Source organism: Acyrthosiphon pisum, chromosome X, assembly GCF_005508785.2.
Source record: "Acyrthosiphon pisum isolate AL4f chromosome X, pea_aphid_22Mar2018_4r6ur, whole genome shotgun sequence".
NCBI classification, from domain to species: domain Eukaryota; kingdom Metazoa; phylum Arthropoda; class Insecta; order Hemiptera; family Aphididae; genus Acyrthosiphon; species Acyrthosiphon pisum.
This window is the reverse complement of record NC_042493.1, coordinates 116,517,012-116,532,307: the sequence shown is the minus strand read 5'-3', so window position 1 is coordinate 116,532,307 and position 15,296 is coordinate 116,517,012. Positions and strand designations below refer to the sequence as shown.

Sequence of the window (15,296 nt, the reverse complement as noted above, 5' to 3'; positions counted from 1 at the left end):
TTGTCTGGTTTAATAATGTTTACCTAATTTTGCATCATGGCAAATAAAAGGATATTAGAATTAGTGATGACATTAGGAAGATCATTAATCATTTATCATTTATAAATATATTAAAAAGAATAGTTGACAAGTGGTCGCCTTGAGGAACACCAGAAGGTATATTAAACTGTGTAGAGGTAAAATTTAGATATTTAACGATTTGGTGGCGTCCGGATAGGAATGATTGAAACCAAATTAGTAGAGAACCTGAAAAACCAAATATTTGTAATTTTCTAATAAGAATTGTATGATTGACCTGGACAAATGCCTTAGAAAAATTGGTATAAATAATATCAGTTTGCGCATTTAATTCAATAGAATTAAGGATTATGTTTTTCACCACAGCTAAATTATTACATGAAGATCGTTTGGGATATGTTATAAATTATTAAAATAATGTTAATAATTTTTTTATTAGTTTAAAATAATTTATCATTTATTTGTCCAATAAGTAAAAAAATAAAATAAATGCTAAATTAAAAATATTAATTACATTTTGTATTCTATTTCTGTTATATGCTTACGAAAATATTAAATTTTAAATAAATAAATTTAAAAAAAATATATATTATGTTTAATCAAGGGAAATTTTCACCCCATGCGACCTACTGAAGGTTAAGATGATATTATTGAATTTGTTAATCTATTTATAAAAAAATGAATATGTCCGATCTTATTAATTTTTCGAAAAACTATTTTTAATCTGCTATTTTAATTACTGATGGTACATCGATACTTTGTAATATTATTATCATTTGTGTGATAATCGTGTTATGTTGTGTTTTAGTTGTGAGTTTCTTATTTTATTTTTAATAGGTTAATAGTCAATACAATTAGTAAACATTTCAACTTTGGTTTGGTACATTACAGTATATTGTTGTTATTTTTTTTTAACATTCATTTTTTATTATTAAGAGTAAATTATACTTTTTCTTTAATCTTTCATTAGTTTTTGTTATAATATTATATGTTAATATTATCTGAAGAATTGATAGAATAAAATAATTTTCTTTTTAGCATTTGTCAGTAAGTTATATTGAATACAAATTATAACTATATTATTTAATTTATTTATATTTCTTACATTTAAAAATGTGATATCTTTAATAAGCACATTACTTGCTTTATTAGACTAAAAATTTAATTAAAAATGCTACTTTTTATATTTCACATTAAAATACCAATTTTTTAAATTTTATTTAATGTCTACAACAATTATATATGCATATTTAATTGTGTATATCAAAAAAATTAATCCTAAGTACATATAACTATTTATATCATAAATTAATTAGAGTTTATATTAAATTAACCACTTTTAATATGTCCATCAAAATCTTGTATGTCCATAGTAAAAATATATTATAATTGCCACTTATAAAAAATCCCATTTAAATTTAAAAGAAACACTATACCTAATTACGCTGAAAAAAAATTTTAAGACCTTAAAGTAATAATTTATGTAATCTACAGAATATTTTACAAATAAATAAGTTGCAACACCGAAAAACAAAAAAATGCAACTCAAATTATTTGGTGTAGAATAATTTAAAACCTTAAAACTGCTGTCCTGTAATTTTTAGTGTTTGTGACATACAACTTTTGGGCTCTGATTGATACTATATAATATAATATAGATATTATCACATTTGTGCCATTTTTATTTTTATTATTTTATAGTTAGGTTGCATTCAGGCATATTTTGTTGTTAAAATGTATTATTATCAGCTGTAACTAGAAGCTTAAAGTTACCACAAATATACTGATTTTATTGATCATTTAAAACATCAACGACAAAGGCTATTAGTTTAAATTTTACAAGGCCAAAACATATTTTTACAATTTTAAGTAGTTACTATTAAATTTTTTTTTACTTATTTAAATTTGATTATACATATCCGGTTTTCTCAAGTAGTTGATCATACTGTTGATATTCTCAGTGTTCGGGACTAAAGCTTCATCAAAATTGGATAGGATATTGTATTTTCTGAGATCACTTATATATTTGTAGCATTCTGTTAGCATACATGTTTAACTGTTAGGTTAATGCTACTGGTTGTACAGCGAGGAAGTTTCACTTTAGCTATTAGATACTTGTGTAACCTTGTACAGATTAAACGAGGACAATTAATCATTATTTTTCTTTTCTATTTAGATTCAAATTTTGCTAACCATGAATTGTGTTTTCAATATCTTTGTTGCCTTCTACCTGTGTGACCCGGTACCCAAATTATGGTGATGTTAGAACCCGTGCTTTTCAATGAAGTCTATTGTTCTGAGAGTATAGCTATTTCTTTGGCTGAATATATGGACCATTAATTTGGTAGTCTATATTTAATGGTATTAAATGGTGTACAATTGCTATACAGACACCTTTTTTCAGTTTTCGAAGCATCAGTATATAACATGTTTTATTAAAACATTGTTTTTATTATCATACACCAAGTTCTTTTATTAATTATTTTACCATGTAACCAATAAAGTTAGGTTGAAAAATAAATTTAATTTTAACTCTTTAACTTAACTAATTACTTTTGGTTTTTCATCAACTTAACTGTTAACTTACTAAATTTCTTTTTTAATTAATGTGAAATGAACAAATAATTTTTCATTTTAAGAAGTAAGTTAAGTTAATTTATTTTATTTTATTTCACTATTTCAGTCTATTTCGTTTTCATGTCAAAAATATTTACCATTCATTGTTTAAAGTTAAAAAATTATATCATTTGAATCAAACTTATATGGAAATACTGTATAAAGTTTAAACATATATAGTAATTAAGTTTTGGAAAAAATTAAGTACGCTAGCGTTGTATTAACAAATTAACTTTTTTTTAACTTAATAAAAAGTTAACAGAAATTATGTATTAACTCTTAACTTAACTGAGTTAACCTATAGTTAAATTAACTTTTAACTTTTAACTTTTTATTATTGATGCTATTAACTTAACTGGGTTAGAAAAAATCATTAACTTGCCATTTATTTCCAAAAATAAAATGTTTCTATTAAACACACTAAATAATTTATTGCTCTAATTAAAATTACTCACTGCAATACACATAAAATAACACACACACAAATAAATCTGTATAATATATACACTTAAACCAAATATGGTAATTTATAATTTTATATTCAAGTTCATTATATCCATGAATAACACATTTATGGAATCCCAAAATATAACTTTTGCTAGGTATTATTATCTTGTTAATTATATATTTACGAGTATTACTTTATTGCTATAGCTATTTAGGTCATGTTATACAATTATCAAGTTATTATCAGTAGATCACATCTTATGCCAATAATCTAAGTAAGATAATGAAAACTTGTAATGGAGATCGTCGCAGACGATAGAGGGACCATCTTTTTTTTTATTTGTCTGGGTAACACTCACTGCACACATTTTACTTTAAATGGAATTTTAACATTATAAATCTATATATCTATAAATGTCAATAAATTTGTATTCATTGGATCAAAACGCTTAAAATATTAATAGGTCAACAAGATTCTTAATAAATAGTTACAATAGCAGTAGTTAAAGATAAATCGTAACAACTTTTTTCATACACAACAAGTTTAAAATATTTTTAAATTATTTTTTAGTTAAAAAATTCTAAAATGTTCATTTTTTTTCTAAGGATTGAAAATTAATAACCAATAAATCGAAAAAAAGTGTAAACACAGTTATATTTTATACATTTTAAAGTCGAATTTGGACATAATCACATATTAAAATCATGATTAACGGTTTTATATTTTCAAATATAATTTTTTTGACAAAAATGAATTGAAACTATCCTTTTATTAAAGCATTAGAAATAATAAAATAAACTACTTTAAATCGAAATAGCAAATATACTTAATAATAAGCAGACAGTTTGTCATTAATTTTTTTCCATTTTATTTAGTGACTTATGAATTAATTTATTTTATTGTCATGTTAAGTCATTTTTATTCCTAAACTACAGATTAAAATATATACATTTTTTTAAAATAAATAGCTAACCTGCCCAGCCTTGATTTTAATCTGTATATTCATACAGCCTAATCAATAATTTTTGTTATTCTCAATAGCAATTTAAGTCAAAATTATTTTATCAAGAACAATAACAGAAATTATTCCATTGCTATAGTGTTGAATATAGATTAGAAAAAGAACTAAATAATTAATACCTACTTTAAAAAAATAATATATACACCAAAAATGGTGGGGGTGAAAACCTAAAATCATATGTTATATTATATTATACTATTTAACATTAGAACTATTTAAGTATTTCATATTTGTTAATTAAACTAAATATTTGAACACTTTTGATCGACTAAAATCCCTCTTCTTAAATATAGGTTTGGTTGAATCTATTTGTTATAATAAGTATATTATTAAAATGTTAATTGTTTTGCAGATCTGGAAAATGTTTTCTCTGAAAAACCTGGCGTACTGTGATGTTGAAGAAAAAAAACATTTATTTGGAAACATTGACAATCGAAATTCAACCCTGTTGAATTGATATACTCAACTACTTAAAAATGAAACCCAATAAAATACCACGGATTAGAATATTGTTAACTATGACGGTAAGTGTAACGACAACGTAGATAAACGATACGTCCTGAACGAATCTAAAAGCAATAATGCGACTGTCTAGCAAATTGTAATATTATCGCACTATTTACTCTGACATTACACAACCCTACTACTGTTCCTTATTTGTCATTAAAATCAAAAGTTAAATACCACCTTAAGGTTAATCGCATTTGTATATATTTATCCGAGACTGCACTTACAATGTTGATCGATCATAATGGGACAAATAATATTAATGTTAGTAAATGGGTATAGAAATTTTAAACTCTACACGTATATGTCTTCAAATAGTAGTCCCAGGACGCTGGGAAGCCTTTCCCGAATAAGTTTTTTAATACATTTGTTACAATTGTCGAACGTTACATTTTTTTTTAGAATACTTGATGATGTAGCATGCCGTTGCCAGTAGACATATGGAGTGTTTGGTGTTTGCTGAAAGTCGTGGATACCCATTAACATGAAACATATGCGCGTAGGCGGCCGTCAATGGACAGCTCTAGTGCCTCAAGTACGCGCGTGACCGGGGCAGTCCATGGGACTTGTCGTTTAGTGAGTTCGCCGCGGCCAACGGCCACTTGAATTGCCTACGGTACACACACAAAACGGGTGACCTAACCTGTGAGACAACGGGTGTCTACGGGATGAATCGACACGTGAGGCGGCTGCGGCTGGTGGGCACATAAACGAACTTTGGTATGCTCACAAACGCGGCTGTCCCTGGGATTCAGCCTCGTGTTGCGAAGCCGCGGCCCACGGCCACCTAACGTATTTGGAGTATGCATATGAAAATGGTTGCCTGTGGGACTGTACGACATGTGAAATGTGAAGAAGCCAAATCCAGCGGCCATCTCAGCTGTCTAGTATACGCACACGACAACGACCGCCTTTGGGGCAAAAAGACACAGACATTGTCTGGAATACATGCTAGCATATGGTTGCGAGTGGGATAGATGCATTCCATGGCAATAGGCAGTAGTACCTCCTTAATGATAATTATTTTTTTTATTATTAATTTTAATTTTAAATTTTTATATTTTTTTCCACTACATATTTTTACTTGATAATTAAGGTTTATAAGTCATTTTTTAAATATCATTAAATTATTTTTAATTATTTTTTCATAAATTCTCTTTTGTGGGTATTTTTATATTTTATATATAAATAATTAGAAAATAAGTCGTAATATCTACATTTGCTTTGTTGTTTAATTAATTTTAATATTAAATTCTAAATAAAATCTGTTCATGCGAATAAGATAAACATTAATAATAAAATTACCAAACATTAAAATAAATTAAGTTAGTGTGTGCCCTAGTGTGTTAGGTTTTTTTATTTTTGTTACAAGTTTGAGGTGATTGTGATATTTTGAATTGATTAACCATAATATCTTAGTATTTTGCTGTTTTTTTTTAAGTTTTGTTTTTAATACTGCTTCAATCCTTTAAAAATGTATACCTACGTATATTAATTACAATATAATATATAACTTTTAAAATTATTCAAGTTATGTTATGCAGGGTCAGACTGGCCAATACAACAGACTGGGAATAGCCAGTGAGGCCCCCTTATCTGTATGAATATATGGGACCCTACCTAACGGCAAAATCATAATTATAACATTTAATATGAACTGTTGTATTTATGATGTGCATTTATATACAAATGGTTATTTATAAAATAAAATAATCAAACATAAACACTGTATAACAGTGTAGTAGTTGATGATTACGAGATGATGATTTAGTTGATCAATTAATATCTTTTGCATCTATTTATCGTAATATTTCAAATAATACAGAGTATCAATCAAATGTCACTGCAGTAGAATCAGAAAATTGCACCTCTTATTCTGATTTAGAAAATGATGAAGAAGAAACTCTAACACTTTGTTCTATCGATCAAAAGTGCACTCCACGTGCTATTAAATTATTGAGAGATTTTAATTTCATAGTTGCGTATACTCAGATTTATATATTGTATATGAAACTTTATTAAAAATTTCTTTTACCCAAGTCTCATGTGAACGTTCTTTCTCTAAGCTTAAAATTATCAAAACTCGTCTCAGATCTCTTATTGGTCAAGACTTGTTGGAATCCTTTATCTTAATAAATTCTGAAGCAGATATTATTTCCGAATGGAAATATGATGTCATTATTGATAAGCTTGCAAGTACATCTAATGAAATGAAACGATTGTTATTTTAGAATTAAATTTATCTTAATAATTATTATTTAATTATAAATTATAATTATTACTATCCTTGATTTATAATATTATAAAAGTTGTATTTAAAATTAAATAAAAATTATATTGTTTTTTTCATTGTTTGTTTATATTGTGTCTTAACAATTAACACAAAGCATCTGATACTATACATACTCTTCTATAAAACCTTCTACATTTTCCTCCTTGCCTTATATTAATAAATAACATTTTTAACAATTATCAAAATGAAGTAGGTACCAACAATTTTGATAATTTATTATAATCGATCCCTAAAAATTACTATTAAATATGTTGTTTTGAGTAACAACTGTAAATTATAAAATTTATTAATTTATGATAATTTTGGTGAAAAAATTATTCATCTTTTTCAAGCGAATTATTATTTATCACTATTGTTAAGGTCCTTTATAAATTAATTGCCGGTGAGGCCCTTAGTACCCAGTCCGACCCTGATGTTATGTTTGCATTTTGTTCAGATTTAGAATTGAAGCAGAAATTTAATACTCAAATACCTACTATGTTGTAAATGTGAAAAATCCATAGACACTATTAAGTCAAAAAATGTTTGATGACATATATATATTTTCTTTTTTCCATGAGAGAATATCCGAGTAAAACAATACTATTTTTGTCATTAGCAAATTTAATTTCTCTGATTTTTTATTCACATTCAGATTGTGCTTTGAGTAATTAATATTGTTCATAGTTCATAACTCGCTCAGTCAACAGCTATTCCTCTAAGAGCCTGTTTTACAATCATAGTTTAAACCTCGGTTAAGTCTAACCCACTGATTTTACCAGCCGAATTTGGTGGTTTAACCTTAGTTCAACGATTGTAATACGGGCACTAAGACATGATATCATAATAGTGTAAGGAATGATTTATTTGTGCAATGCAGTAAAACATATTTATAGGTTAGTTTATAACTATTGGATTCAATTAACTTTTCCTTGTACCTTTATAGTTTTTCATATAGCTTTATGTATGGAGATGTATTGATTTTCTATTATAAGAAGTTTTCCGACTTAAAAAGTGTTCTTTGAAAAACGTTTTACTGCGCATATAATAATACATAATAATCAAATTAATTATGTATAAACACTTAGATAGGTAGGTACTGATCGAGCTAACTGTGTTTGAATTGATTGAATAAAAGAACATTTCAAAAATTTTTGGGAACTGTATCTTATATAAATCAGTTAAAATATGACGTATCTTAAGTATATTTTTCAAAAATAACAAAAAAACATTAAGTGGCTTGAAACTATGTTAGTAGTTAATTAGTTAAATCTCTTGTAATTATAATTTATGATGAAACTATTATAGATATTTGAATTTGTTTTAAATAAAACAAAAACTGTAAGTATTATTATGCTGGAAATAATTATATTAATGAATAAGATTTATAAATATAAAATGTATTTTCAAGATCTTTAATTAATAAGAGTTACAATAAATTAAAAAAAATAATTTAGAAATAAGAAAACCTTTTACAAGCGCTAAATAAAATGAATTTATATTTATTATTTACCTACAATTACTTTAAAAATGTTCAAAGTATGTAATTTTTTTTTGTTCTTTTGCGTTTCTAACTATAATCTGACGCAAGATCATTAGAAAATATGATTTTAACATATTTGTTGTGACTTTTTGAACTGATTTTCCGTCTGAGGCAAATACAAATGAAGTTCCCTATAAAATTCATCTATAAAATAATTATATAAAAAATGTCAAACTTTGTAATGCATAAATGATTATTGTTAGTTATTTGTAAATGAAAAAAAAAATACACATGAAGTTCCTTATAAAATATAATATCTATAAATTAATTACGTAAGAAATTACAAAGTTTGTAATATGTAAATGATTATTGTTAGATTTCGTAAACTTTAAAAATGTTTTAAGTTATGGGTTTAATTTTTCATAGGAAAATTAAGATCAATTTTAAGATCCAAATTAAGGTCATCCGAATGGGCCGTTGTCCAGTGGTTTTTGATCAACTATCATTATATTATATTAGCGCAAAAACATGCCTATTTAAGATATAGGAAATTATTATATTATGTAGGTACCTACTAAGATTTTATTATCACAGTCAGTGGCGTGGCGAGGAAGTTTTAATTGAGCCGCAGCCCGTTGATTTTTGGTGGAAGATTTGTAAAATGCGTTGTTCCTAAATTATGAACTTGAGAGTTGAGATATCATCATATTATTTTGGTATACATTCTGTTGTGAGTGGGTGGGTGGGTGGATTGATATAGAAAGTAAATCTAGTTGGTACTTTGGGGGGTTAAAAGTATAATTCTCCCAGTAGTTTTCAAAAGCACCGTGAAATACAAAAGAAAAATTAAAGAAAAATGGGAATTTTTACGCAAAATCTGTTTTCGAGAAAATTGATTTTGGTTTTTGGTGCAACTCAAACAAATGACCGTAGGTACATTAAATGTTGACTGAATGTTTATACTAGCATTTTCTATACACCATAACATTTTCCAAATATTTTGACTTATTTTGAGCTCTATGGATAAATGAGCAATTTTAGAAACAATAATATCGGTATCATTAAAATTTTTTTAGAATTAATTTGAAAAACTCACAACCGACATGAAGTAGGTAGCACCCAAATTCAGTATGTTTTCAATACATTCAACTGTGTTCATTATTAACTGTAAAAAAAAAAAAAAGTATATGTTATTAACTAGAGATAGATAGTTATCTTAGTATACTAAAATTCACTTAAATATCCACATCATTAAATTTAGAAAATATTCTAGGTACCTAATACTATAATGTTCATATTTAATTCCTTTGATAATTATTAATATTTAAGTGCGAACATACTTAAGATGTGAACAATAGTAACTATACAATATGTGCAAACTATAAATCATTATAGGTATAAATAGAACTTAGCATGCTACCCGATATTTTTCCTTTACAAAGAATATATATGAATCATAAATAATATTCTTTTGTGAATAAGTATAACCATGACAACAATAACCTTACAGAAAATAAAAATTTATTTCCATTCTAAAAACATATAGGTATCTGGTATATATATGTTAATATTAAGTAGGTATCTACTATCTATACACCTTACTAAAAACTATCTAATATAGGAAATTATTAAAATATTTATTTATTACAAGCAAAACAAGTCAACTCATTTATAATATTAAGAAAACAAATAATTTATTTGAGTTAAAAGTTAAAATAATTAGGTATTTATAAATGTTTATGAACTTACAGGCCACAGCAGTTGGAAATTCACATCTATTTTTCATGTGTTCAACAATTGTTTGTTTTAATTGACATATCTGCTCCAAGACACTGCTCAATTCTGTGGTAAGTACATTATTTTCATTTTTCAGTACTTTAATATTATCCACTAGCTTGGCTATACGCTCTAATTTTCTTAGGCGGCATTTGGACGCAGCAACACGATTCGTTTTTCTTTTCTCTTCGAGTTTGATTTTTTCTTGGTATTCAATGTCGGTTGGTGACATGGGTGGTGGCGAAGACGTGACACTGGGTACAATCTGAGGTTCTTCTACATCAAGAGGCATAAAATTGGAAAAGTCATTTGAAGTCACTAACACAAAGTTTTGCGGTTCCGATTGGTATTCCGAAGAATTAATATCACTGTCTGTCATTGGTATATCTACTTGAATATCACCGTTAGAGTTCTCATTGTGGTGTGTGCATTGGAGCGCCTCGACGAACGGTTGAACATACAATTTTTGTTCCATGGTCACGGACTTTAGAATTAGAGACGGCGTGGGTGTGCTGATAATATGACCAAGGGTAGTTTGTTGGGATAAGTCGAACGATTCTAATTGGGGAGAGTTGAACTCGAGCATGCTTAGGTCGGGAGACGTCAAAATGGTTGGCTGGAGTTTCAGTTTCTTTGTGGAGTTCTCGTTATTATTGCAAGGGTTCAAGTCCAACGTCATCGGTCCTTCAGGAAGTTGACTTCATTGGTGTTGCTTTCGGCTTTCGTGAAGAGCGGATCGTCGTAGAAAGTTTCATCCCACATAATTTAGCTAGACGAGTTATTTACCATTTTTGTTACTATTACACGAGTGTCCGCGCTTACAGACCTTTTCGCTTTTTCCGCAAACGATTTATGGAGGACCGTGTGATGTAGTAGGTATTATTATTATTATTATAAATATTATTTTAATAAACTAAATATAAAAACCAATAAAGTGTGTAAGTATATTAGTGTATATTATAAAAAACTGAACAACAATAAAATAAATGTTTGAAGTATGATAACGTAAAAAAACAAAAAGATCGAGTGATTAATCGCGGCGAACAACTGAGAGCGAACTACACGACGGAATGGCACACGGAACGCAAATACGGAATGATTGAATGAATGAATGTTGGATGGCCCACCGATATGGACGGAGAAGAGCGATCCGTTATCTTAGCTGAAAGTATTAAAGTATTCCAATTGTTGTTGTTCCGATTTGTTCCTACCGACGGTTTTTTCTCGTATTTAGTCGTCTACTATGGGCCTATAAAAAGTTATTACGATCTATAGCATGTGCCCAGTAACGGCCACCGGACTTTGCGACTAGTCTATAGAACGGTAGGCCGGTGCCTACCAACTTATATGCGTTGAACAATTATAGCGAAGATATCAAAAATTTGATATTTATCCTTTTTGTTTAGTATGTCACATAATAATATAATATTATATTGGACGTATCGCATGCTGCTGTTTCCCGTTACACGCTACATAGTACCCAGAGGAGAATTTACAATTAGGCAGTGTAAGCAGCTGTCTAAAGTGGCAAATTATGTAGTGGCAAATTGTTCGTCCGAAATTGGTCGTTTGGAAAATTAGTCGTAGTATATTTTCGTCGCGAAACGTGAATACTTGTTTAAAAACGTTAAGTAGGTAGAAATGGACAATAGTTAAGTTAATAAAAAATAAAAAAAATTGATTTTATTAAAAGTGAAAGAGGAAAAGATATCCTCGTGCATGATTGTTTTTATATCGTTTTGAAAGTATAAATGAAAAAAACTATATGAAAATGAGCGAATTGGATCAATATGGTACTTTAGAGAGGACATTTTTCGATTTTCTCAATAGAAGGCTTCTAGTATATTGTTTCAAAGGCAGTTGAAAAAAAATTAAAAATCCACAGTCACAATTTTTTTTTATAAGCATCTAAAGTTTAAACATTGCTGCAGCCCCCTGCCACGGGAAGAACCACCGACAAATTACAAAAAACCGCTAAAAATAGGATTTTAATTTTCATCGCTTTGTTTTTCACCATTCAAACGAATAAAAATAAAAATAAAAATAACGATTTTAGTTTTTTTGTTGTCATTCATAATATTAAATCAACATAATATAAGCTTTAATAAAATATAATAACAATATAAAATATCCAGACCGATGAACTGTCCCCGCTCAGAATCGTATTTCGTATACAATGATATGGTATCATTGAGTTCAAATTTAATGCATTCCATTATACAGAAACCCAATTGCAATCTACTGTACAGTAGAGCGACATCCACTCACTCGCTTTTTTATAACTTTAAACTAATAATTATTTTTACACATATTATTACATATTAATTTGAGAAAAATTATGACAAAATATTATATTTTTATTTATCTATAAAAAATAGTTCCAATATACAAATATTATACAATTAATATTTTTCAAACACTGCCATATTATTATAAGACATACTGAAAAATACTGCCATTATGAATCCTAAAACCCCCTTAAAAACCAGCTTATATTGAAATTGCTCTCCTCTGTAGGTACAACAGCACAATAAGTTTCTTCATAGTTGATATTTTTATAAAATGTTATGCATGCAGTGGTGATTAGTAATAATAATCTAATTTGACATTTTAGGAAAACGACAAAATGTATCTAATAGTCCCGGTCCATTACTATAATTAATACGCTAATCATCCAATAATGTAACTATTTTTCCAAAAGTCATTCGGAACACTCTATTATGATATTATTCTTGAATGACATTCCAGTAAAACCATAATTAAATAGGTAGTGATTAAGATAAGGTGATTGTACCATATGACAATCACATATTGTAACATTATATCGTTTCGCATTTTCGTTAATCAGCCACAAAATACATGGAAATAAGAATGGATCCATTGGAGTCTCTAATGATTAGAAAATATTACTATAATTGAAACATATTATGTTGGCATGTGTAGGAAGAAGACCAATGTATATACGAGTGGACACCGCCAAACTCTGCGTCCAATGATTAGCTGGATTAACCGGTAGGTAGGTACCACTATAATACCACTATACCACGAATCCGAAAACTAATATTATTATAATTATAATCACCATTGTTTAATCACTCGTCATACATAAACGTGCGATCCACTCCGTATTCCATAGCCCATTAATATTGAACGGTATTATTATATTATTTTATAAGATTTTTGCCACTATGCCGTATCGAAAATTCGATGTCATTTAAAACACATTGTTTTGGGACTGGACATTGTGCTGGTCCAGTGGCGCAATCGGTTAGCGCACGGTACTTATAAGACAGTAGTCGTGAGCAATGCCGGGGTTGTGAGTTCGAGCCTCACCTGGACCACAAAATTTTTGTTGAATTTTTCCGAAGGCATACGAAATCGATCACATTCGAGTGCATTATAAATACAAGTAGAGCCATGTGACACGGAATTAATTAGCGTTGTTGATGTTAATAACACTGTTAATTCTCAATTACAGTTAATATTATTATTTTATAATCAATTTTTTTTTGAAATTTATAAACGTTGTTTGATGGACTTTATTGAACAAACAAATACATCAATAATTATTGTTCAACTTATTTTATTATTATTAATCTTTTTAATAGGTATACTATAATATTTTGATTAAATATTTCATGACATTTGTACAGTGTTTGGAAAGAACGTCGTTCATGAACGCACGTTCACGCGTTCACGTTCATTTTTAGTGAACGTCGCTCGTTCTATTAAAATAGAACGCGAACGTGAACAACGTTTATATTTTTAACGAACTTGATCGATTTTTAAGACGTTCAATTTATTTACCCTTTAATAAATATATTTATATTATATTATATATAAGTGTAAATAGTATTTTTATTTTTGGCTTGAGTTGTATATGATTATAGTCTTTTATATTAAAGGCTCGGTCAAACAGAAAGCGGGCTGCCCGCGAGGGCACTGTAAAATAATATAAAGACGGCTTGCCCGCCACGGTCCGCGTACCCATAAACCATGGCTGACGAAAAGTCCGGGTACAAAAAGTCCGGATTCATTTTTTGATTGCCGGACAAAAAGTCATCCTCTGTTTGACTGAGCCTTTACAGCAGGTAAATGTATAAAAACTAAATGAACGACCCAATGAACACGTTCATTTTTTGAAAGAACGTGAACGTGAATGCGTTCGTTTGAAAAAACACGAACGTAAACCTGAACGAGTTCCTTTTTTAAGGACTGAACGTGAACGTAAACGAGTTTATTTTTTTAGTGAACGTTCGAACACTGCATTTGTATAGTTATTACTTATTACTTTGAAAATTAACCATTACATTTATATAGACTACCTATATTAGATTCTGAGTGGAGCGAATGTATGCATTTTACAATGATGTGCGCTTTTCCTGTCAGCAACATTTTGGTAGTAAAAATTCTTTGATTTTTGAGACCAGAATCTTTTTTGATAGAAAAGTGAATCTAATTGGCACTTTTAGTCGGTCAACTTTCAAAATTCCAAGTAGTTTTACAAAACGTAAAAAAAAAGTGAAAAAAGTGATAAATTTTATGCAAAACCAATTTTTGAAAAATTTTTTTTTTGCTGTAATTGAATAATAATAATAACTGTTGTCGACATTTGATATTTCCACTAAAATTTTATGTTAGTATTTTAGATTCTGAGTGGAACGATGAATGTATTGATTTTACAATGATGTGTGTTTTAGATTCTGAGTGGAACGATGAATGTATTGATTTTACAATGATGTGTGTTTTTTTATTTTTTTTTATTTTTTTTTTTATTTTTGTGTCTGTCATCACGTTTTAGGACAGTAAAAGTGCTTGGATTTTCTTCAACAGTACCTTTTCTGATAGGAAAGTGAATCTAGTTGGTACTTTGGGGGGTCAAAAGTAAAATTTTTCCAATAGTTTTCAAAAGCGCCGTGAAAAACAAAAGAAAAATTAAGGAAAAACGGGTATTTTACGCAAAATCAGTTTTCGAGAAAATCGATTTTGGTTTTTGGTGTAACTTTAAAACAAATGACCGTAGATACATGAAATGTTCAATGGTTGTTTATATTTCCATTTTCTATACACGATAACATTTTCAAAATATTTTGATTTATTTTGAACTGTTTAAAGACATTTTCATTTTCCATTTTAGTTTTTTTTCTAAAAATAT

General features: G+C 28.2%; 1 protein-coding gene, 1 long non-coding RNA gene and 1 other non-coding gene across 3 annotated transcripts in view; 2 read left to right on the top strand and 1 right to left on the bottom strand.

The window, feature by feature from the left end:
- LOC107883209 overlaps positions 1-5,671 on the top strand; it is a 7,216-nt gene extending 1,545 nt beyond the window's left edge. Inside the window, exons 3-4 of the long non-coding RNA XR_003840141.1 lie at positions 4,456-4,627; positions 5,013-5,671. This is a non-coding gene — a long non-coding RNA (uncharacterized LOC107883209). The remainder of the gene's footprint in view (positions 1-4,455; positions 4,628-5,012) is intronic.
- A 2,821-nt stretch (positions 5,672-8,492) lies between these two features.
- Positions 8,493-10,820, bottom strand: LOC100160348 (transcription factor AP-1-like). The gene is made up of 2 exons (XM_001949881.3): positions 10,115-10,820; positions 8,493-8,569 (listed from the first exon to the last, which is right to left on the bottom strand). The coding sequence occupies exons 1-2, from the start codon at positions 10,818-10,820 to the stop codon at positions 8,493-8,495; spliced, it is 783 nt and encodes a 260-aa protein (XP_001949916.1).
- A 2,570-nt stretch (positions 10,821-13,390) lies between these two features.
- On the top strand, positions 13,391-13,482 carry TRNAI-UAU. The gene is given in 2 exon segments: positions 13,391-13,428; positions 13,447-13,482. It is a non-coding gene; the product is annotated as a tRNA-Ile (tRNA).
- The last annotated feature ends 1,814 nt before the right edge of the window (positions 13,483-15,296 follow it).